General features: G+C 43.4%; 1 protein-coding gene across 1 annotated transcript in view; it reads right to left on the bottom strand.

The window, feature by feature from the left end:
* LOC116969262 (ras-related protein Rab-18-B) overlaps positions 1-23398 on the bottom strand; it is a 71332-nt gene that overhangs the window by 28030 nt on the left and 19904 nt on the right. Inside the window, exon 3 of the mRNA XM_033016147.1 lies at positions 17115-17176. Coding sequence (XP_032872038.1) covers positions 17115-17176 — 62 coding nt within the window. The remainder of the gene's footprint in view (positions 1-17114; positions 17177-23398) is intronic.

Genomic DNA, 23398 nt, shown 5'->3' with positions numbered 1-23398 from the left:
GCCTCCTCCCTACTTTCCCCTGCAACTGCAGGAGATAGCTGGCCCTGATTGGTCCTGGTCTTCTCTCACTTCCACCTCTTCACTTACCCCCACCCCCCACCACCCCCCCCCCCCTCCACTCTCCCCCCACATTCGGTCTGAAGAAGGGTTCCGACCTGAAATATCATGTGTCTATAACAAGCCCTTGGGCCCATTAAGTTTCTCCTTGGTTTTTTTCCTGCAGTCAAGTTATTTATCTACACCCATCCTTGAGTTTGTTCTTCATACATTTCGTATAAAAATCTCAGGATACAAGATCGTGGTTAGATCAGCAGTTGATAAACATCCCTACCAGGAGGTAGCAGTATATATTTTTTCTTTGATTACCAGAGAAGTAATAGTAGATGTATTTCCTGCAGTTACACTGTGGCAATATATCCAGGATTTTGCCCAAGAACCGACTGAAGATTGACAATATATTCCTAAGGCAATATGACATGCGATTTTAATGCAATATTGCTCTCATATTCTTGGTATCCTTGAAGACACAAGATACTTCAGCGGTTGGAATCTTAAGCAAAACAAAGTCTGAAGAAGGGTCCCAACCAAAAATCTCCCCCCACAGATCTTGCCTAACCCACTGCGTTGCTTCAGTACTTTGTTTTTTCTGCTCCACTGTCCTTTCAGGTGGAGGTGATTTAGGAGATAGATTGGGTGTCAAATAAGTGCATTGGTTTTGCTGAATAGTAAGAGTCTGTCATATCTGCAACCATCCAAGCAAGTGGAGAATATAACATCAAACTATTAATTTGCTTTTTGTAAGTGGATAAAAGTTTTTGGAGAACAGAGTGCGAATCAGAGTAAATATACTACTGCATACATTACATTTTAACCATTATACTGCAGATAAAATATTAAGTAAATGAGGGCATTATTTTCTAGTCCAAAATGGAAAAGATATTTTAATTTGCTTTGTTTTGAAAGTAATTTAGTTGTTTTTTTAATTAATCACATATTTCACTTAAGGGCCTGTGTCACTGCGGGGACCTAATTCGCGAGTTTAGAAGAGTTTGCCCTCGACTCATACTCGCAGCATGGTCGACACGAGGTCCTAGGAGGTCTTTGTAACTCTCCTTCATGCTCGAGAGTAGTCCCCGCGTACTCGAGGCCTCAGTTAGATCGCGGCGGCTTTTTTTAGCAAGCTGAAAAATGCCCGCGAGTAAAAAAAGGCCAATATGGGAAAAATTGATCTTTTTTTACTCGTAGGTTTAGTCGAGGTAGGTCGAAGTAGGCCATACTGTACACTTTTTAAAAGTGTCTCCACTGCTTATCTCCCCTCCTCTCTTCCCCCTCTCCATGTTCTCAAAAGGACTTACCGTAACTGTGTCAGCCGTCCTTTACCTTCCTGTTCATTGCGGGTGTGAATTTCAGATAGCTTTCCCTGGCCCCCGTCTTTGCGCGTGGGGGGGGGGGGTGTGTCCGTGTGCGTGTGTGTGTGTGTGCAGACGGTCAATCCGGCTCGCGGTTTCATCGCTGATGGTCGAGGACAGTCGCTGAAATGTCGCGTTAGTGGGACAGGCCCTTTAGAGTCACACAGTGTGGAAACAGACCATTTGGCCCAACTGGCCCATTCCGACCAACATGTCCCATCTACACTAGTTTGGCCCATAACTCTCTAAACCAATCCTATCCATGCATTATGAAAGCATAAATAATTTGCCAACAAATTTGCTAGTTTTAAAGGTCTTCAGATGCCATTAAAGATGCTAAATACAACATTATGTGATAAGGTGAAAAGTTTGCAAACATAATATGTATGGGCAGTTCTTGAGAGGTTTGCTTAAGTGACATTGAACATTAAATTTGAAATATTCTGTAATCATATAGTCTAAAAGATTTCGACATACTGCCATGCTCAAAATTCATCTTGCAGCTGAATGATCAACAATCTTTTACATTTATGGCGCACATTCAGTATTTACAGATGTGAATTATTATTGATGATTGTGACCTCTCAACAACTGCTTGTTGGAATTACACAAATGATTTTGTATGGACCTGTCAAACACAATTAGAGATATCATGGAAAGCTCGACACAAGGAAAAGTTAAATCCCCTGCCAAAAGTATTAAAATGGTTTGAATTGTAGAAAATGGCTGTTCCAGTAGATTAAGTTTAAAGTTTTATGTTTTCATACACAAGTGATTTCAGGCTTCGCAACAGACCACATTAAGCATTAAAGTTATTTATAGTTCAGTATGTAAAGTTTGTGCCTGGAATAAGTTGAGACCAACTTAAGAGATGAGGTATTAGTATCAATGGAATAATTTTACCCAAATAGTCAATACATTCAGAGAACAGGGAAAGGGGGAAATTGGCAGAAAGAAAGGAAAACATATCATGCATTCTGATGTAATTTAGCCACAGTTTAATTAAACAGAAAAAACATTTGACAGATTTTTTGCACAGCACATACTAAAATTATGTCTTTGAAGAGGGGAAATTAAAGTATGGCATATTACGCTTAAATCAACAAAACAGGGGGCAAAAACCCATTATTGAAAAACATCAAGAGTTTTGAGCATATTTGAGTGTTAAAAACAAAGACCGACACTTAATGTAAAGATGATACTGGTGATGAGCATGATAAGCTGGACTATTGTGTTTCCTTGATCGTAGAGTGATACATTTGTGTCACAAATGTTATCGTGACCATACAAGACTATACTACAATGAATGAGTCAAAAGGGTCAATGTCAAAAGATTCTTCTTTAGGATGAACGTGCCTGCCCCAACGGTGTTAGTGGCAGCGTCCTTAAACTCTGCGCTGATTTGGGCTTCTTCAATCTCTCATTGCTAGTCCAAAGCCACAAGTTTCATACAGGGGCATCTCTGATAATCTGCCCTGGGCTCAGCACACTGATGTAATCACAAAGAAAGCTCACTAATGCCTCTATTTCCTCGGATGCTTGAGGATATTCAGCATGTTGCAAAATACTATAGAGAATGGCTGTATGGCAGAGAGCATATTGACTGGTTGCATCACGGCCTAGTTTGGAAATTCAAATGCTCAAGAACAAAGGAGATTGCACAAAGTGGTGGATCTTGCCCAGTCCAACGCAGATATTGACCTTCTCACTATCGAAGAGATCTACTGGAAGCGTTCAAGGCAGCAACCAATATCACCCTGGCCGCACTCTCTTCTCGCTGTTACTATTGAGCTCGAGAACCATTAATTCTAGGCAACCCAAATGGTCCTATTCTTGAGCTGTCCTGTTCTATAGAGTTTAGAGATACAGCAATGGAAACAGGCTCTTTGGCCCACCTGCTTCATGCTGCAATCGATCACCCGTTCACACTAGTTCTATGTTATCATTTTATCATTCACTCCATATACACTAGGGGAAATTTACGGAGGCCAATTAACCAACAAACTCGCACATCTTTTTGGGATGTGGGAGGAAACCGTAGCACCCGGAAGTAACTCACATGGTCACAGGGAGAATGTGCAAACAGACTGTATCTGAGGTCAGGATCCAACCCAGGTCTCTGGTGCTGTGAGGCAGCAGTTCTACCCGCTGCACCACTGTGTTGCCCTGCTGCATATCTGTGCCCTAGTTTCAACAGCTTCTTCCAATCAATCATCAGGGTTTGAAACCACTGTGCACAACCATACCAAACCACTGCAAACTTTGCATTACTATGGTTGCTCTACGTACTTTTGTTTTGCACTATCGCACACTAGACAAAACCATAAAATGAATGCAGCTAACTTATGTTTCTAATTGTACCTGGCAAATTATATTAAGACTGCCAATGTATTAGTGTTCCATTTTAAACGCATTAAAAGTTATTTAACAAAATATGTATATACATGAATAATTACTCCCTAACATTTCTCAGAAATGTTCAGTCATTGAACTTTACAGCACAGAAACAGGCCCTACGATTCAACTCGTCTTTACCGATCAAGTTGACTAACCGAGCTGGTCCCACTTGCCTGCGATTGACCCATATCCCTTCAAATCTTTCCTAGCCAATTTTCTTGGATGTCATAACTGCGCCTCATCTCCGTTCTAAATGGCTCACCCCTTATTCTTAAACTGTGGTTCCTGCTTCTGGACTCCCCCAACATCGTGAACATGTTTCCTGCCTCTAGTGTGTCCAAACCATTAATATCTTATATGTGATGGGATACTGAGTTAGATGATCAACCATGATCATATCGAATGGCGGTGCAGGCTCGAAGGGCCTACTCCTGCACCTATTTTCTATGTTTCAATAAGACCCGCTCTCATCCTTCAAAATTCCAGAGTATACAAGCCCAGCCGCTCCATTCGCTCAGCATGATAGTCCCTCCATCCAAGGATTTAACCTTGTGAACCTACACTGCACTCCCTCATTAGCAAGAATGTCCTTCCTCAAATTTAGAGACCAAACTGCACACAATACTCCAGGTGTGGTCTCACTAGGGCCGTGTACAACTGCAGAAGGACCTATTTGCTCCTATACTCAATTCCTCTTGTTATGAAGGCCAACATACCATTCGTTTTCTTCACTGCCTGCTGTACCTGCATGCTTACTTTCATTGACTGATGAACAAGGACCCCCAGATCCCGTTGTACTTCTCCTTTTCCCAACTTGACACCATTTAGATAATAATCTACCTTCCTGATTTTGCTACCAAAGTGGATAATCTCACATTTATCCACATTAAACTGCATCTGCCCACACCCAACCTGTCCAAGTCACCCTGCATTCTCATAGCATCCTCCTCACATTTCAGACTGCCACCCAGCTTTATGTCATCTGCAAATTTGCTAATGTTACTTGTAATCCTTTCATATAAATCATTAATATATATTGTAAATAGCTGCGGTCCAAGCACCGACCTTACGGTACCTCACTAGTTACTGCCTGCCATTCTGAAAGGGACTCGTTAATCCCTACTCTTTGTTTCCTGTCTGCCAACCTATTTTCTATCCAGCACTCTCCCCCCAATACCATGTGCCCTAATTTTGCCCACTAATCTCCTATGTGGGACCTTATCAAATGCTTTCTGAAAGTCCAGTTACACTGGCTCATCCTTGTCCATTTTCCTAGTTACATTGTCAAGCATGATTTCCATACTGACTCTGACCGATCCTGTTACAGGTGCACAACCTTTTATCCAAAAGCCTTGGGACCAGACACTTCTCGGATTTCGGGATTTTTCGGTTTTCCGAACGGAAGGTTTTTAGCGTAGATTTTAACATGTGGCTCAGTGGTAGAGTGCTCGGCTCGTGGCCGCAAGGTCGCGAGTTTGCGCCTCGATCCCGGCAGTTACCCGGTCAGAGCCGGCCTTTAGCCGATAGGACCTATTTCTCCCAATTGGGCCCCGCGCCTAAGGGGGCCCCGCGCTAGAGTAATCAAATCAATTGGAGCAAAGATCTTATAGCGCAAGATGGTCCACTCCTGCGAAATACAATGAACTGACGCGTAGTCCGCACCGGAGCGTAACCTCCGTCATTTCAGTAACCCCGACCCGACTTCAGTTATGCCTCTCGCAGCGTTGCGGGGGAACAGTTTAGGTGTTGTTAAATGTTTTAAATGTTTTTTTATCACTTCCTTTTTAAACGGAACATGCCTTGTACTTTTTAAACGGCACATAGTGCAGATGCTGATTAAACCGAAGACAGACACAAGAGGCTGGAGTAAATCAGCGGATCAGGCTGCATCTCTGATGAGGAATACGTGAGAATAGGAGGAAATAGGTGATATTTCGGGTCGACTTTTTCCAATAGCTGCCATGAGGGGAGAAGCGCCGGCACCAAGAGCGAGCGAAAGCGTGGACAGACGGATGAAAGCAACGTTCATAGAGCGGCGTTGGTAGACATTTCGGGTCGACACCCTTCTTCAGACTGATAGTCAGGGAAAGGGAAACGGGAGATATCGGCATATCTTCCATTCACTTGTCCTTAGTACCGTCCATAGCTCTTGCTCCTCTTTCCCCTGAGTCAGTCAGAAGTGGGGTCTCGACCCGAAATGTCACCTACAAAGATCTTTGGTCACCTATTCCGACCTATGATCGTTGCTTTTGTCCGTTCTGTCCGCGCGTTCGCTCGCTCTTAGTGCCGGCGTTTCTCCCCTCAGACTCCGCCAAACACACACACACACACACAGCATGTCCGGCAGATCGCTGCGGGCCGAGAGAGAGTAGAGAGGTAGAGGGGGAAGAAAGGGGTAGATGGGGAGGGGGTGTGAGGGGGAATGGAGAAGGGGGAGGTGCCCTCACGCTCCCAGGGCAACTCTCCCGTCCCTCTAGTCGCCGTGCTTCACGCACACAGCCCCGGCTCCCGCCCTCCCCCCTCTCTCCAGGAAGACGCGGTGAACAATACATGGAGGGCCGGGCCGGGGGTTGCAGCAATGTTTACAAACCTCGGACTCAGCTCACGCCCGGACCCAGGCATCCGTTCCCGCCGCTGGACCTCTCCCTCCCTCCCCTCCTTTCCCTTCTTCTCTCCTTCTCCCCTCAGACTCCGCCAAACAAACACACACACACACAGCATGTCCGGCAGATCCTTCCTCTCTCTTTTCCCTTCTCTCCCCTCCCTTTGCCGAAACCCTTCCTCAGACTGATAGGGCAGTCTGAGGAAGGGTTTCGGCCCGAAGCGTTACCTATTACCTTCGCTCCATAGATGCTGCTGCACCCGCGGAGTTTCTCCAGCATTTTTTATGAATCCCTAGACCTAGTTCAGTAAGCGTCCACCGAGGGTCACCCGGAGAGGTGACCGCGGAACCTCTCCGGGCGACCCTCGGTAAACGCTCACTGTACTAGGTCTAGGGATTCCTACTCTCCCGGGCAATATACCCTCCCTTTTTTCCAGGACCAAAAATGTCCGATTTTCGGAGCTTTTCGGTTTCCGGAATTTCAGATAAAAGGTTGTGCACCTGTACTGCTATCCAAATGTGCCGCTATTTCATCTTTTATGATTGACCAGCACCTTCCCCACCACCGATGTCAGGCTAACTGGTCTATAATTCCCTGTTTTCTCTCTCCCGCCTTTCTTAAAAAGTGGGATGACATTAGCTACCCTCCGATCCACAGGAACTGATCTAGAGCCACTTCCTTAAGTACCCTGGGATGCAGACCATCGGGCCCTGGGGATTTATCAGCCTTCAGTCCCATTAGTCTATCCAACATCATTTCCTGCCTAATGTGGATTTCCTTCAGTTCCTCTGTCACCCCAGATCCTCTGGCCACTAGTACATCAGGAAGATTGTTTGTGTCCTCTTTAGTTAATCTTCACCGCACGTGGATTGGACTTTCTACTGATCACAGAAACCTGGCTTAATCCTGGTTAGCTTGCTCCACTCGTAGAACTCTGTCCTGATAACTGTAACTTTTTCAGCTCGCCTTGGCTCTTCGGTCGCGGTGGGGGCCTAGCCACTGTGCTTAAGATTTCAACTGCCGCCTCCTGAACCGATCATTTCTCCTGATTTGAACATCAACTAATCACAGTTGGTTTAATCTGTCCGCTTTTAATTGTTCTTGTGTATCGCCCACCAAAAATGCATAAGGACTTTATCTCACAATTTGCTGATCTTATCGCTAGCTTGTTGCCCAAATTTGACCGGGTCCTGATTCTTGGTGACTTTAACATTCATGTCTGCTTTCCCATTAAGCCTCTTGTGAGTGAATTTATGAACCTGGTTGAGTCCTTCAATCTCTCTACTTACCACTGGACCCACGCACAAGCTTGGCCATACACTCGACCTGGTGCTATCGTCTGGTCTCCCAGTTTGTAATACAGAAATTATTGATGCCTGTCTGTCTGATCATAGTGCAATTATATTTCATGCATCTCTGCCTTTCTCTGCCTCAAAATCCCATCTCCCTGTTCGCTACTCCCGCTACATAAACTCTTCGATTGCCAGTAAGTTCTCTGAGGCTCTCATAGCCGCCCCCGACATCTGCACCATTTCATTATTCAATACCACTTGCTCTTCCATCCTGGATTCTGTTGCTCCTCTTAAAATGAAAATGCCTAAGCTTAAAGGCTGGCCCTGGCTCAATGACACCACCAGAACCCTCAGAAGAGAGTGCAGAAAATCAGTAAGGAAGTATAAATCTGATAAGCTTCAAATTTCCTTCGAGCTTCTGAGAAACAATCTTCTCAAATACCAGGAAGCAGTAAAGTCTGCGAGAACACAATACTTTTCCAACCTTATTTCCAAAAACGGCCATAACTCCAAGGTCATTTTTAGTACCATTACCTCTATCATACATCCTGCCCCCAGTACCAGCTTAGCTGGGTCCCCTACTAAGTGTGAAGAATTTATTACATTTTTCACCAGCAAAGTTAAGACCATCAGAACGAATATTTCCCCTCCCATCCGTGACCTAGCTGTCTCATTGGTCTGTTCTTCAAAATTAGACTGATTCCAACCCGTTACTCTGCCCTCCCTTGTAAAGCTGGTCACAACCATGAAACCTGCTACCTGCCCCTTCGACGTTGTCCCCTCTGCCCTTCTGAAGGATGTAATTGCAATAGCCGGTCCCAGCATCCTCGCCATCATCAACAGTTCTCTGGCCACTGGCACTGTTCCTACCTGCTTCAAGCAGGCGGTGGTCCAGCCCCTCCTGAAAAAACCTAACCTCGACCCCACCTTGCGTAGCAACTACAGACCTATTACGAAACTGCCTTTCTTTTCAAAAGTCCTTGAAAAGGTAATTTTAAATCAACATGCCTTACCTACACCAAAATACCATCCTGGAAACATTCCAATCAGGTTTCAGGGCCCACTGCAACACAGAGTCTGCCTTGTTGAAGGTACATAACGACCTACTTCTCACCATTGACTCCGGCGACTGAGCAATCCTGCTCCTTCTCGACCTCAGCGCAGCATTTGATACAGTCGACCACACCATCCAAATTGACCGTCTCTGATACGTGGTTGGTATTGATGGCACTGCCCTGAGCTGGTTCATCTCCTACCTCAAAGATAGGAGTTCCTCTACAAACATAGGCAACTCTTTCTCCTCCCCAGGTAGCCTTTGCTGTGGGGTTCCACAAGGTTCCATCCTTGGCCCCATTCTCTTCTCCCTGTATATGCTCCCCTTAGGCCATGTCATTCAAAGGCACGGCATTTCCTTCCACTGCTATGCAGACGATACCCAACTCTATCTCCCCCTGAAATCCAACAACGATCAAATCTACTCAGCCTTATCCACTGCCTCGAGGATATTAAGTGTTGGATGGCCCAGAACTTCCTCCAACTAAATGAGAGTAAGTCTGAGGTCATCCTACTCGGCCCCTCGGACTCAACCAAAACGATAGCAGGCAGCCTTGGAAGCCTTACCACCCCATCACTCAAACCTCATGTCAAAAACCTTGGCGTGATATATGACTCCGCGTTGAAATTTGACAAACAAGTCAATGGCGTGGTAAAAGCTAGCTTCTTCCTGCTTCGGACGATAGCTAAAATAAAACAATTCCTCCAATTTGACGACCTCGAAAAGATCATCCACTCATTTATGTCCTCCTGCCTTGATTACATGCAATTCCATTTATACTGGCATCAGCCAATCATCCCTGTCCCGCCTGCAATTGGTCCAAAATGCCGCAGCGAGACTCCTGACGGGCACCCGATAAAGGGACCACATCACCCCGATTCTGGCCTCTCTCCACTGGCTCCCTGTGCGGTTCCGAATCAATTTCAAGCTCCTTCTTTATATATACAAAGCTCTTAACGGGCTTGCCCCCACCTACATCAAAAATCTGCTTACCCACCATACCACTTCCAGGTCCCTCAGATCGGCCGACTTGGGGTTATTGACCATCCAGCGGTCTAGGTATAAGCTCGGGGTGACCGCGCTTTTGCGGTTGCAGCACCTAGACTATGGAACAACATTCCTCTTCCCATCAGAACTGCCCCCTCCATCAGCTCTTTTAAATCTAGACTTAAAACTTATTTCTACTCTCAAGCCTTTCTTGAGGTCCTCTGAGGGAGCGCTGTATGTATGTATCTATGTATGTACTTAATCTATGTACCACTGTTTGTAGCACATTAGTACCTGCAGCAATGTAAAGCACTTTGGTCAACGAGAGTTGTTTTTAAATGTGCTATAGAAATAAAATTGACTTGACTTAGTGAAGACAGATCCAAAGTACCTGTTCAACTCATCTGCCATTTCCTTGTTCCTCATAATAAATTCACCCTTTAGTCTTCAAGGATTCAACTTTGGTCTTAACTATTTTTTTCTTCTTCACATACCTAAAGCAGCTTTTACTATCCTTTATATTCTTGGCTAGCTTACCTTTGTACCTCATCTTTTCCCCCCGCATTGCCTTTTTAGTTATCTTCTGTTGCTCTTTAAAAGTTACCCAATCCTGTGGCTTCTCGCTCATCTTTGCTATGTTGTACTTCTTCTTGTTTATTTTTATACTGTCCCTGACTTCCCTTGTCAGCCACGGTCGCCCCTTACTCCCCTTGGAATCTTTCTTCCTCTTTGGAATCAACTGATCCTGCACCTTCTGTATTATTCCCAGAAATACCTGCCATTGTTGTTCCACTGTAAGACTTTGTAGATTTGATTTTGTGTGGACTGCAAGAGAATATTGAAACATCAGACCCATTATTTTTATTTACTAACTCTTGTTTGGTTTAGAGAATGAAGTGACATGAAGCCAAGGTGAATAAATTGAATGAATGTTTCATCATTCATGACCTAATTGAATGACTGGATAAACTCACAAGGCTGAATGGCCCTGCGGTTTCTTGGTAATTATTAGTTATGATTCTGACTCGTACAAAGAGGCTGATACAGGTACACCACCAACTTTCGGGCAACTAATGATCTGGCACCTCCTTTAATCAAGACAAACTTATGAGAGCGTACATGAAATTCCCCCACAATAGTCCCTCCAGAAATTGCCGGCTGAGGTGGCCAATCTCGATCTCATCGGAATTACCGCGGCCAGATTTCCGATCAGTGGGTTGAAGTTGCCCCTTGGCCAGGCACCTGAACTACGGTCCAGCTAGAGCCAACAGATCTGTTCACACTGCCGACATCTGAGGCCAATTTAGGCAGACCGTGTCGGTACCATTCGACTCCTCTCGAAGGCTCGCAGCAGATGGTGGGGGCAGCAGACACGCCCGCCCTACCGCACTATTGGAAAATCTCAGGTCGGTAGGGGACGGCCTGGTAGTCCTGCCAGCAAAGCGTTTTTTAAATTTACATTTAATATTTGTTTTATTTAACTTTCTAGCATTTCATGGTGCTTTAGAGGCACAAGAGGGGAATAATTAGTGGGTCAGAGGTATTGTTGAATTATTATTACATGACCTCTGTTGATCCGGCAACATGGATAATCCGCCAAGGCTCTGGAACCAAGGTTGCCGGAAAATTGGTGGTGTACCTGCAGAGATAAAGCCTTCCATTGTACAGCAAGAAATGGTCAGCAAATTCTCTTGCGCAACTGGATGTCATTATAAAAATATAACGTACTAAAGATAACGTACGATTAACTTTGAATTGTGTCAGTCCCTAAAGAAATTGTTTTATGATCTACAAATGATGCTGGGCTCTGGCAGTGCTAAACTTTAGTTTTTAGATCAGTGCTGTTTAATTGCTCTTAAGCAACAAATTAAACATTCTCAAGAAAAAAAAGAGAACTATCTTTTCCAGGTGCAAATATAAGGCATGTCCTTTTAGAAAAAAACAGATGTAATCTTCTCACAAGAGACTCATTGCATGGATACATTAAGAAACTCTGAAGAGAGGATAACCTTTCCTCCTCTGGGAAGAGTATTGGCTGATTAAATTCGATGTTACCTGCCCAGAATGCAAAACAATTAAGATGTCAGCATTTATGCTCAAACGTTAAATTTTTGGCACAGTAATTTTCCTAGCTTTGTCTCACATACCTGTAAGAAATATTAATTGCATTCTCAATGCCCCACTAGATAATTTACCCACCGGCAAAATGGCTCTTTGCCGAAGCTGCAAGGCCAATGAACACAGATAGGCACTTTGTTTATATACAAGCACAATGAGATCATTTCTGTTGCCACATCTTAAATCAATCAATCAATAAATCAATCATTCTTCACCACAACCCACTCACTGTCCACGTTGTTCCAATGTGAAACTGGGTCAATTGCATGATCAGATCACAATGCCCTTTACCCTAACCAAGCATGTTCTGCCAGAGCTTAAGTCATGCTTCAATAGCTCCCTTTTGGATAACCAGATTCTTGTTTCACATTACAAATCAAATTGCCATGTTCTTGGAGAATAACCACAAGAAGGGAATTTTGCCAATTCTCCTATGAATAGTGGCCAAGGCAGTTATTAGAGGCAATATTACATCGACAGAAAAAAATTGAAAGCCTGGGCCTTCCAAAAACAAATCTGGAGGACTTAAACAGCTGAAGTCATCAAGAGTTCATATTACTCAATTACAGACTTGCCTAAGTGCGCCTGACCATACAGGTCTGCCATTCAGTTCACAAATACTAATCATGAGCAAATAGACTAAGCAAAACACTTTTTGGCACCTGTACTGTGGAAAAGAAAATCTATTGGGATTAGTTCGCTGATGTACTGTTAGGATAATCAAGCTACTACAGAGTCCAAGGCAATCTCTACGGAGTTTTAGTCATTCAATTTTATTTTAGCTTAATCTGTATCATGTGCTACAATAGTCATAAATTATTCTTTTTAATTAAATTGGAAGTCACCAGCAGATACATGTTGAATTGTGTTCTCTAACTGGACAAAATCCAATTGACGTAATGCAGGCAAAACTCCTAGTCCAAACATATTCCCCGGGGTCAAAGATAAATACTTGCTCCTGAACTGGCTGAGTTACTTACGTGTGATGATCCAAAATAGAAGCACCAGTAATACTTTATCTGATGGGTCTCGACCCAAAACGTCACCCATTCCTTCTCTCCAGAGATGCTGCCAGTCCTGCTGAGTTAATCCAGCTTTTTGTGTCTATCATACTTTATCATAGTTGGACTAGCAAACGAGTCACTTACTAAATTAATGAAGCAGAATTTTCTCTCCTGAAAAGGTGCTCAATGCAGTAAAAGGGGTATTATCAGTTATCAGGTCATAACAAAAGTTAATAAACCAATGACGTGTTCTATTCTAGAGGGAAAATAATGAAAAACAATGACGCGTTGAACTCATGTACCAACAGTTATAAACATGAACATTTCTGTTCATATTACAATGATTTAGAAGCACTACAGAGGATTGAGAAATAAATATATTATTTCAACTTGTTCTTTTCTTGATAGGGATAATCTCTAATAGGCTGGGGTACTTTTTTTCTCTAAAATAAAGTTGAGCAGATATAATCTATGATTACAAAAAGCTTTAATAATGTGACTGAGACAGAATGCTTTCATTGGTGGGACGCGCAAAGACCAGACCTTGTAGCCATGCAGACACCAACTAATAAGAAACCTTGTCTCAGTGGGTTACAGTGTGAAACTCACTACCATAATCAGACGAGACAAAAGTATCAGGCATTCAAAGATAGCTCTGGGATACACAAAAGGAACAGAATAGATGCAAAAGTTAGATGGAACAATGGGGTGGCAAGAGGAGCAATTGTGATCATGGACCTATTGCAAAAGTGGCCTAGTTTTGTGCTGTAAATATTATTTAATTGCTTAGCAAACATGCAGATAATACAAAAAATTCAAAGTTTTTATCCAAGTAATAGCTTCATGTAAAAATAACTGAAGTGAAAGGGGGAGGGGGGTCTGCGGAACAAATGCAGCAATTAAGTGCAAGAAGCAAGACGTTTGAGGGGGCGCTGCAAGCCGGCAGCCCTGTCAGCAGTGTGTTAGTCTTTTCAGCTTTTTTTTAATTTTTTTAGTGTGTTTTAATGTATGTTTTTAATGTTTCTTTGTGTGGGGGGGGGGGGGGGGGGGGGGGGGGGTGAGGGGGAAACCGTTTTGGTCGCCTTCTCCACGGAGAGGCGACTTTTTCCAGGTCACCGCCCCTGTGGCCTAACATCGAGGATCGGGCGGCCTTTCCCGGAGACGCGCCTGGGGCTTCAGCAGCAGGCACAGCGTGGACTCTCGGCGTGGAGCGGGCGAGCCCTCGCCGAGGCTCGCCGGAGGGGAGCGCTCCGTTCGCTGGCCCTCGGCAGCCTGAAGCCGCAGTCTGCAGAGCTCCAGCTGGCGGCATCCGTAGCCTGGGATCCCTCGTGGGGACCCGGGAGAAGAAGCTCTGACCGTCGGTCCGCGGCATACTTCTACCGCGGGCCCGGCGTGGACTTACCATCACCCCCGGAGGGGAGCTTCGACCGCCGGCCCTGCGGTCTGCGGTGCTTCTGGCTGCGGCACGGCGGGGACTTTAAATCTTCGACCGCCGGCAGAGCCGCTTCTGGACTTACCTGGACTTTTCCCTGTCTGTACATCTGGACGTCCGTAGCGACGGCTGCGGAGAGTTGAGGTCCAAATTTGCGCCTTCCACCACAGTGATGAATGCTGTGGTGGATGTTTGTGTTAAATTTTTTGTGTGTTTTGGGTGTTCTTTATCATTGTACCGCTGCTGGCAAATTCATTTCACTTGCATTTTATGTGTAATGTGACGAATAATACTTATTGTATTGATTGTAAAAAAAACATCAACATGGATTAGAACCAATCGCAAGGTGACTAAATCAAGCGATGTAATAATGAACTTTCAGGTGCGCATTTTACAGGCCAAGTGAAAACCCACACGCCAGGATAGGACAACAAATAATATTGGGGTGCTGAACAATATAGACTCCTGCAAATGCACTTCCAGGAGTTTGTCAAGATTTTTATCAAAGTTAGTTGGAAACTATCAACTATATAAGCCTTCACCTTTAGTTCAAGCTTGATCTTTACCAGGAAATTTCGAATACATATCTCCTCAAAGCAGGAAGGGCTAATGCAATATCTATGAGATTTCACTCCTTCAAAAGGTCAAAGACGACAAAGCTTTCCACTTGCATGCAAAGATGCATAGTTATAACCTACAAGAACCCACCTGTGGAACTCGCCTATTCACTGGCTCTCCACTCCATATTGGACCACTTGGGCAACTTGTAAACTTGTGGAATTCCTTGCCACAGAGGGCAGTGGAGGCCAAATCACTGGATGGATTTAAGAGAGAGTTAGATAGAGGTCTAGGGGCTAGTGGAGTCAAGGGATATGGGAAAAGGCAGGCACGGGTTATTGATAGGGGACGATCAGCCATGATCACAATGAATGGCGGTGCTGGCTCGAAAGGCTGAATGGCCTCCTCCTGCACCTATTTTCTATGTTTCTATAAAAACACCTATGTCAGGCTGTTGTTTATAGAATACAGCTCAGCATTTAATACCATCATCCCTTCCAAACTGATTACCAAGCTCACGGAACTGGGCCTCTGCGCATCCCTCTGCATGGATCCTCGACTTCCTCATCCACAGATCACAGTATGGTCGAATTGGAGGAACCACTTCATCCTCAGTAACAATTAGTACGGGAGCACCTCAAGGCTTCGTGCTCAGCCCCCTGCTTTACTCACTCTATATCCATGACTGTGTAGCTGGGCATAGTTCAAACTCCATCATCAAGTTCGTCGACGACACCACTGTGGTTGAACAATCACAGATGGGGATGAGTCAGAGTATAGAAGTGAGATCGACTGACTGACCAAATGGTGGCAGCACAACAACCTGGCTCTCAACATCAGTAAGACCAAGGGACTGGTTGTGGACTTTGGTAGGGGAAGGATGAGGACCCACAATCCTGTTTATATCAATGGGACGACGGTGGAAAGGGTCAATAACTTCAAATTCCTGGGCGTGCATATATCAGAAAATCTTTCCTGGACACAGCACACCGATGCAATTGTAAAGAAGGCACATCAGCAACTCTACTTCCTGAGAAGATTACGGAGATTCGGTATGTCAAAGAGGATTCTTCTAAACTTCTACAGGGAGCATTCTGACTGGTTGCATCGTGGCCTAGTTCGGCAACTTGAACGCCCAGGAGCGAAAAAGACTACAAATATTTGTGACCACTGCCCAGTTGATCTCCTCACCGTCGAAGGGATCTATCGTAGTCGCTGCCTCAAAAAGGCAGCCAAAATCATCAAGGACCCACACCATCCTGGCCACACACTCATCTCACCATTGCCATCAGGAAGAAGGTACAGGAGCCTGAAAACTGTAATGTCCAGGTTAAGGAACAGCTTCTTCCCTACAGCCATCAGGCTATTAAATACAACAACGAAAAAGCTCTGAGCTCTGAACTGCAAAAGACTATATTATTATTTATTATTTGCTATTTGTTATATTTGTTATTTATTGAACTTTTTCTTTTTTCCCCGTAATTTTTACATATCCACATATTCTGTTGTGCGGCAGCAAGTAAGAATTTCATTGTCCCGTCCGGGACATATGACAATAAAACATTCTTGACTTGACTCTTATGCTTCTACCACTATTAATAGTCCTTTCTTAGAAACTTCATTCCTAAATCTCTTATCTCTTTTTCCTACTTTAAGCTGACTCTTAATATCAATATTGTTTCTGTGCAACTTTAAATTCATTTCAGTGCTAACTTTAAATTGTTTCTGATTTGATTACCAAGTTTCTAACAATTGAAAAGGAGAAATTTGCTGAGCTTTGGAGGAAGAGCAGAGGGAAACTAACCTGTGGCTCTTTCCAACAAATAAGAATGAACAAAGTAGAATCAATCAATATAAAGACATCAAATACATTTTTCTATTGTAAGCTTAGTAACATACTAGGTAATTACTAAAAATGGGAGCCAGTAATCATACAGCATGGAAACATGCCCTTCAGCCCAACTTGCCCATGCCGACCAAGATCCCCATCCATGCAAGTCGCATCTACCAGCATTTGGCCCATATCCCTCTAAACCTTTCAAATCCACGTGCCTGTCCAGAGGACTTTTAAATGTTGGTATTTTTCTTAAGACAGCAGTTTGTACTGATGATTAATACAGTCATATTATTACTTTTATACATAATTCTACGCAATAATTCCAGGGTAGCTATTTTTCATGTCTCTTACGCAACTAATCCATTTCCAACAGAGAACAGCATGTATGTGCAATTTAAAGACTTATTAAAATCCTGTACTCACCCATATGGCAAGTTTTGCTTTATTTCCATCTACAGCAATTGTTTTCACTTTGAAATCAACACCTGCAAAAAAAAAGTTGATTTTTTAAATTTGCAGATAAATTCCAAAATAACTTTTACGTTCAATTGAATCCTTGAACAATCCCAATCTGTTCCGAATCTTTTTGCACCTTTGATATAAAAATTCATTACATAAGTTATCGGGGGACTGTACCTTTAAGGATCATGTGTGGGCAAGTCTATCTTGGGATGACATAATGTGCTGACTGTGGGTTTGTACTTTGTATCCTGCATGATGAGATTAAGTTGTACCCTGTAATACTTGTAATACTTTCACAGTACCCTCACAATAGCACAATCCTGCTTTATGTGGACGACATTTTGGTATGTTCCCCCACTCGCGACGAATGTATAGAAGACACTCTAAGTCTTCTACAGTTCCTGTCAGAAAATGGACACAAAATAAGCAAAAGAAAACTGCAGATATGTAAGGAAAAGGTCAAGTACCTGCGCCATAACATATCTCAGGAAGGACGGGAACTGGATGGACAACGCATGTCAGGGATCTTGGCCGCCCCAGGCCAAATACAAAAAAAGAAATGATGCAATTCTTGGGTATGGCCAACTATTGCCGCCAGTGGATCGCAAGCTATGCTGAAATGACGGCTCCATTGCTGCAACTGTTATATGACCAACCTATGGCTGCAAAGGAAAGAATTGAGTGGACCGAAGAGGGGGAACAGGCATTTAAAAGGGTTAAGCAGGCGCTAGTCTCCTCAACCGTTTTGGCACTGCCAAATTCAGAGAAACCGTTCATCCAGACGGTGGACAGTAAGAACGGATATATGACATCGGTCTTGCTACAAGAACACGGGGGAAAGATGAAGCCCGTGGCATACTATTCTAGGAAACTGGATCAGGTGGCGCGAGCACTGCCGACTTGCCTGCAAGCAGTTATTGCTGCGTCCCTCGTGGTACAAGCTTCCGCCACCATAGTGTTGTACAGGACCTTAACACTGCGGGTCCCACATGCGGTCGCAGTACTGCTGATACAACAAAAGATCTCATATCAAGACACCTTTCCTGCATGGCACTACTGCTTTCACAACCTAACCTGACAATCGAGCGATGTACTATGCTGAATCCGGCCACCCTACTGCCAACCGAAGCGGACGGAGAACCACACAGCTATTTGGAAGAAACAGACAAACTGGTCATGCCACATCCTGACCTGAAAGACGTGACGCTGAAGGATCCAGACCTAACTCTATATATTGATGGGTCATGCAAAAAAAAAATGAGATTGGAGAAAATATGGCGGGATATGCAGTCGTTGATGACACAAGGATCATCAAGGCGAAAGCACTACCTAAGCATTTCTCAGCGCAAGCCACTGAGTTAGTGGCCCTCATTGAAGCGTGTAAAGTGGCGAAGGGGAGGCGTGTAAACATTTACACCGATAGTGCATATACCTTCTCCACTGTCCACGTTTTCGCAGCACAATGGCGTAACCGTGGCATGGTCACCTCTGCAGGAAAGCCCATTTTACATAAAGACTTGATTCTGGAACTGTTGGAGGCAGTGTTGCTACCCGCAGCGGTAGCAATCTGCAAATGCGCCGCCCATACTAAAGGGACCGACCAAGTAACCAAGGGAAACCACCGGGCAGACCAGGCGGCGAAAGAAGCAGGAGGGCGAGAACTGGAGGCAAAGGAGGCCTTTGGGCTAGAATTACAAGAAATAGATCATGAAGTGCTACGATGTATGCAAAAAGTTGCTCCCCCTACCGAAAAAGGCAAATGGGAAAAAGAAGGACAAAGAGGGGAAGACGGACTATGGAGGAATGATGAGGGAAAACTAATCTTACCAAGATCACTATTTAAATATGCATGTTTAATGAGCCATGGGGTAACCCATGTCTCAACAGGAGGAATGATACAAATAGTGGACAAAATATTCAAAACATACGGCTACAAGTAGAGCATGAAAAGCTAAAAAGTGTGGATCAGGAGAAAAGTAATAAATTACATGGATTGACCATTGTGCGGGATCGGCGAGGGCAGGCTAGGCAGGGTCTCGGGGGACTTGGTGGGACTGTGGCGGGGGAGTTCCAGGCACTCCATGATCTTGGGAGGCTTTTTGTTCGGGACTTGGCCACGAGAGTCAAGGGGAGTGCTGAAGTGGATTTTGACGGTGCTGGTGGGAGCGCTGCGCAGAAGCGGGGGATCTCCTTTCTTGAAAACAACCTTGAAAAGCTCACCAAGGTTCACAAGCAGTTGGTATGAGGCAATGCAGACCTTCGGTGTGAGCTTCCAAAACTGGAGAAACGTCTTCAAGCTACAGCTGAAAGGGTAAAGGCTTTGGAGTCCGCATTGAAGGAAGCGAAAGAGAATGCAGCTCGAGATCGTAAACGCTACCAGCAGGAAGTGGATCGCAGCAAGGAAGCTGTGTGAGCAAAGAACATGGCAAGTAGAGTGCACTCCGCACAGATTGCTAAGCCCATTCGTCCTGGTCAACCCCCAATCCAAGTGCAATTCGTGGGGGCGGTGGATTCTTCCAGAATAGCCAAGCGGTCGCTGTACGTGGAGGTGGGGAGGTAAAATCAGATAAGTTTGTCCCTGGAGGGGTGCCTAATAATGCTGAAATTGGGTTCTTGCCTACATCTGTTAAAGCTAAAAGCAACAACATAATCAAAGCGCAACAGATATCATCCAACAACCCCATCATTCCAAGGCAGTGTGAACTCTGCAACTTGGACTTTTCACAGGAATATTTTTGGAAGAATAAAACAAAAAAAAACAAATAAACTGGCCTGTACAGCTACATCCTTGCAAAATCTAAGTGCAATGTCGGCATATTGCAAATACTACATGCGATTTAATGTGTAGCTTCATTGCACAGTACATTGTCATTCATGTCTTAAATTTAGTCTGCACTGTGCCAGGTTGAATGTACGTTGTTGCAGGAAAACCTTAGCAGAAAATTGAAGCCTAATATGTGTATATTTCATTGTTTTAGGATTTGTGAAACAATGTCGCCAAGTAGATTTGATAAGCTTGTTTTACAATGGGGGTAAAATGATTTGGAGGAACCCAGCTATAACCCTTGTGTAAATTAAGATAGTACTTGAAGTTTTCTTGAAATAGGATTTTTTTCTTGGTTTAAGATGAAGAGTAGTACAATTTGAATACTGAAGGTGCATTTATGACTGTGGTTAGAGCAGAGAGCTAGGGTAGTTCACAAAAAGCTGCTAATAAAATACTGGAATGTTTGATGAGATTGTTTAACATGAAAATATTGCATTGCTGACTAAAGTTTGGGAAGAGCAGATTAAACTATGCTGAAAACATATTGCTAACCATAAATGAACAAAGAAAGTTAAAAGGCATTTTATCTGAAGATGGAAGAATGTGCAGCAGCATGTCCTGTCCAGATTCTTTGGGATTTCTTTTTGAATGCTTAACTAAGGGTCAGTGTTTCACTATTGGGCTTACCATATAATGAAACAACATTAAAAAGAGCATTTGAGTTAAGAAATTGCACTTGTTCTGGTTGTACAATTGGTTTTAGTTGTAGTGCAAATAATATTTTTTAAATTTGAAATGTTAATTTATTTTCAAGCCTTGAACATTTTGCTGTCATCTAATAATTTTTCAATACTTAGTTCATGCTCTGGGTCACTAGACTCTGTTTAGTGCAGCCTGTGGAAATGAGTCACAAACGCGAAATCTGTGCAAATTTGCAGTACCATTTTATCACCATTGGTTCTTTATAGGTAAATTAATACATTCAATGCTTGTGTTTATTCTAAACTATCTGGATCTTTAAAAAATAAAATGGTATCCATAAGTAACTTAGATTCTACAAAAATACAGAATAAAATGCTGGTTATTAACCCAAGTCTAAAGGGAGGTACACTTTGATGTATGAAATTGGATAACTGAGAATCAATTCTTGGAATAAATGAGAAAGCAATACAAGCTGTTGAATGTATCCTCACTGAAGTGTCCCCAAGGACTTCACAACTGGGTATAAGTGTTCCTACACAGGTCCTCAAAAGATGATATTTGGAGCTCTGTTAACACATTGGTCTTTGTTGCCAATTCAATTGGGATGTGTAATATTGCCTGTAACTAAAGGCAGAAAGCTGGTTCGGGAAATGGAAAAATATTGTAATTTCTGCACTAACATCCTTCATAGTGATTACAGGAATGTTCAAGGGTTGTCTCACAGACTAATAGAAACAGCCCTTACAAAACAAAATACAGATGGTGTACAAGTTGGTTCCTCAGAAAGGAATTGAGGAAGAAGAAGTGGACATTGACCTAAGGGATACCTTCATGGCCTGAACGGACCCCCGCAGATGAACAGATTGCATAAAGTCAAAAGAAGTGCAATGTTGTGATGAAACCGGGGATGCGTTCGGGACGGGGGAATTTTTGGAAATTGTTAATAATTTGTTGGATAATTGTATAAACAGGGGGGAAATTATATAAAAATTAATTACATAAGTTATCGGGGGACTGTACCTTTAAGAATCATGTATGGGCAAGTCTATCTTGGGATGACATAATGTGCTGACTGTGGGTTTGTACTTTGTACCCTGCATGATGAGATTAAGTTGTACCCTGCATGATGAGATTAAGTTGTGGTCCTGCGTGATGAGATTAAGTTGTGGGCGATACATCCTTGTTTACTCCATTGTATAAAAGAATGAGTTCGGGCACTGCTTCGGGAGAGAGACTCCCTCAGACGCCTGTACTCTGTGCGATCCTCTCTCATGTATTAAACATTCAGTTGGATCTAAATTTCTGTGACTGTCGTTTGTTGGGAAAATATTTCTAACAACCTTTCTTGTTGAGAGACACTTGGAGTGAACTAGAGTCCTGACATTTATGGAATTATGATGACATACAGCCCAAGTGGCAGCATTACACTGGCGCTACCTTAAGAAAAAAAAAATCAAAAATTAATTCATGCCCTTCCTCTACAGTCCTGCAAGTTGCTCCTTTTTAATGATAGAAATATGATTTAAAGCCCTGTCCCACTGTACTAGTTCATTCAAGTGCTCTCCCGAGTAAAAAAAAAAAATCAAACTCGTGGTAAGCACGTAGAATGAACGTAGCAGGTACGTCGGAGCTCGGGGACGTCTCATAGCGGCTCGTAACGTTAACGGCAGGAAATCGGGAAACACAGTAAGCTCGTGAAGATTTTTCAACATGTTGAAAAATGTCCACGAGTGCCCCGAGTACCTACGAGCAGCCATTACCGTAAATCTCCGAGTTCGAATCAGGGCAAACTCGGGAGAACTCTTGAATGAACTCGTACAGTGGGACAGGGCTTTTAGCAATCAATACAAGGGATTTTCCCAGCATCACGGCTTGGTTTGAGAACAGCTCTTCTCAAGAACATGAGACATTGTAGTAGTAGATGTAGCCCAGTTCACTGCAGACTAGACTTCCCACCATTGACTCCATCTACATCACATGGACTTGGAAAAGCAGCCAACACAATTACAGACTTATCCCACCTCAGTCATTCCTTCTTCTCCCTGCTCCCATCTGGCGCACACCAAGAGACTCAGGATTAGCTTCTTCTCATGGTATCACACTTCTGACTGGTCCTACCATAAGTTAGGATACTGTCCGATTCACCTCTACCCCATTGCCAATATTGGGCTTGGTGTATGGAACTGATGCGTTACAATGCTGAGAACTATATTCTGCAATCTGTATTTTCCCTTTGCTCTATCTATCGTATTGAGTTTGACTTGATTGTATTTTTGTGTAGTATTTTTGTGTAGCATACACAAAAGCTTTTTATTTTACCTTGCCACGTTTGACTAGAATAAACCTAAAAAAATCTAATGAAAATGAACATAATGCAGAATTTATAGGGTTAAAATTAAACTGTTATCTATATGGACTTCTACAAGACCTTTGATAAGGTTCTGCATGTTAGGTTGCTCTGGAAAGTTATATTGTAAAATATAAATATTTTATGTAGTATTGTGGATAGTGAAGATGGTTATCAAAAATTACAGCAGGATCTTGATCAGCTGGCCAATGATTCAATGAATCAATAATTCAATGATACTTTGTCACATGTACCTATGTACGGTGAAATTCTTTGTTTTTGTATGCAATACACAAAATAGGCAAAGAGTCGCCACGTATCGGGCGCCAACAAAGTTACAAAGTTCTCATTGGAATCCCTCTGTTCTCTGTGACCCCTCCCCCAGGTCACTCTTTGATCTCGGCGGTCCGACTGCAGTCCATTTAATAT

Source organism: Amblyraja radiata, chromosome 2 (assembly GCF_010909765.2).
Source record: "Amblyraja radiata isolate CabotCenter1 chromosome 2, sAmbRad1.1.pri, whole genome shotgun sequence".
NCBI lineage: Eukaryota > Metazoa > Chordata > Chondrichthyes > Rajiformes > Rajidae > Amblyraja > Amblyraja radiata.
This window is presented reverse-complemented; position numbering and strand designations above follow the sequence as displayed.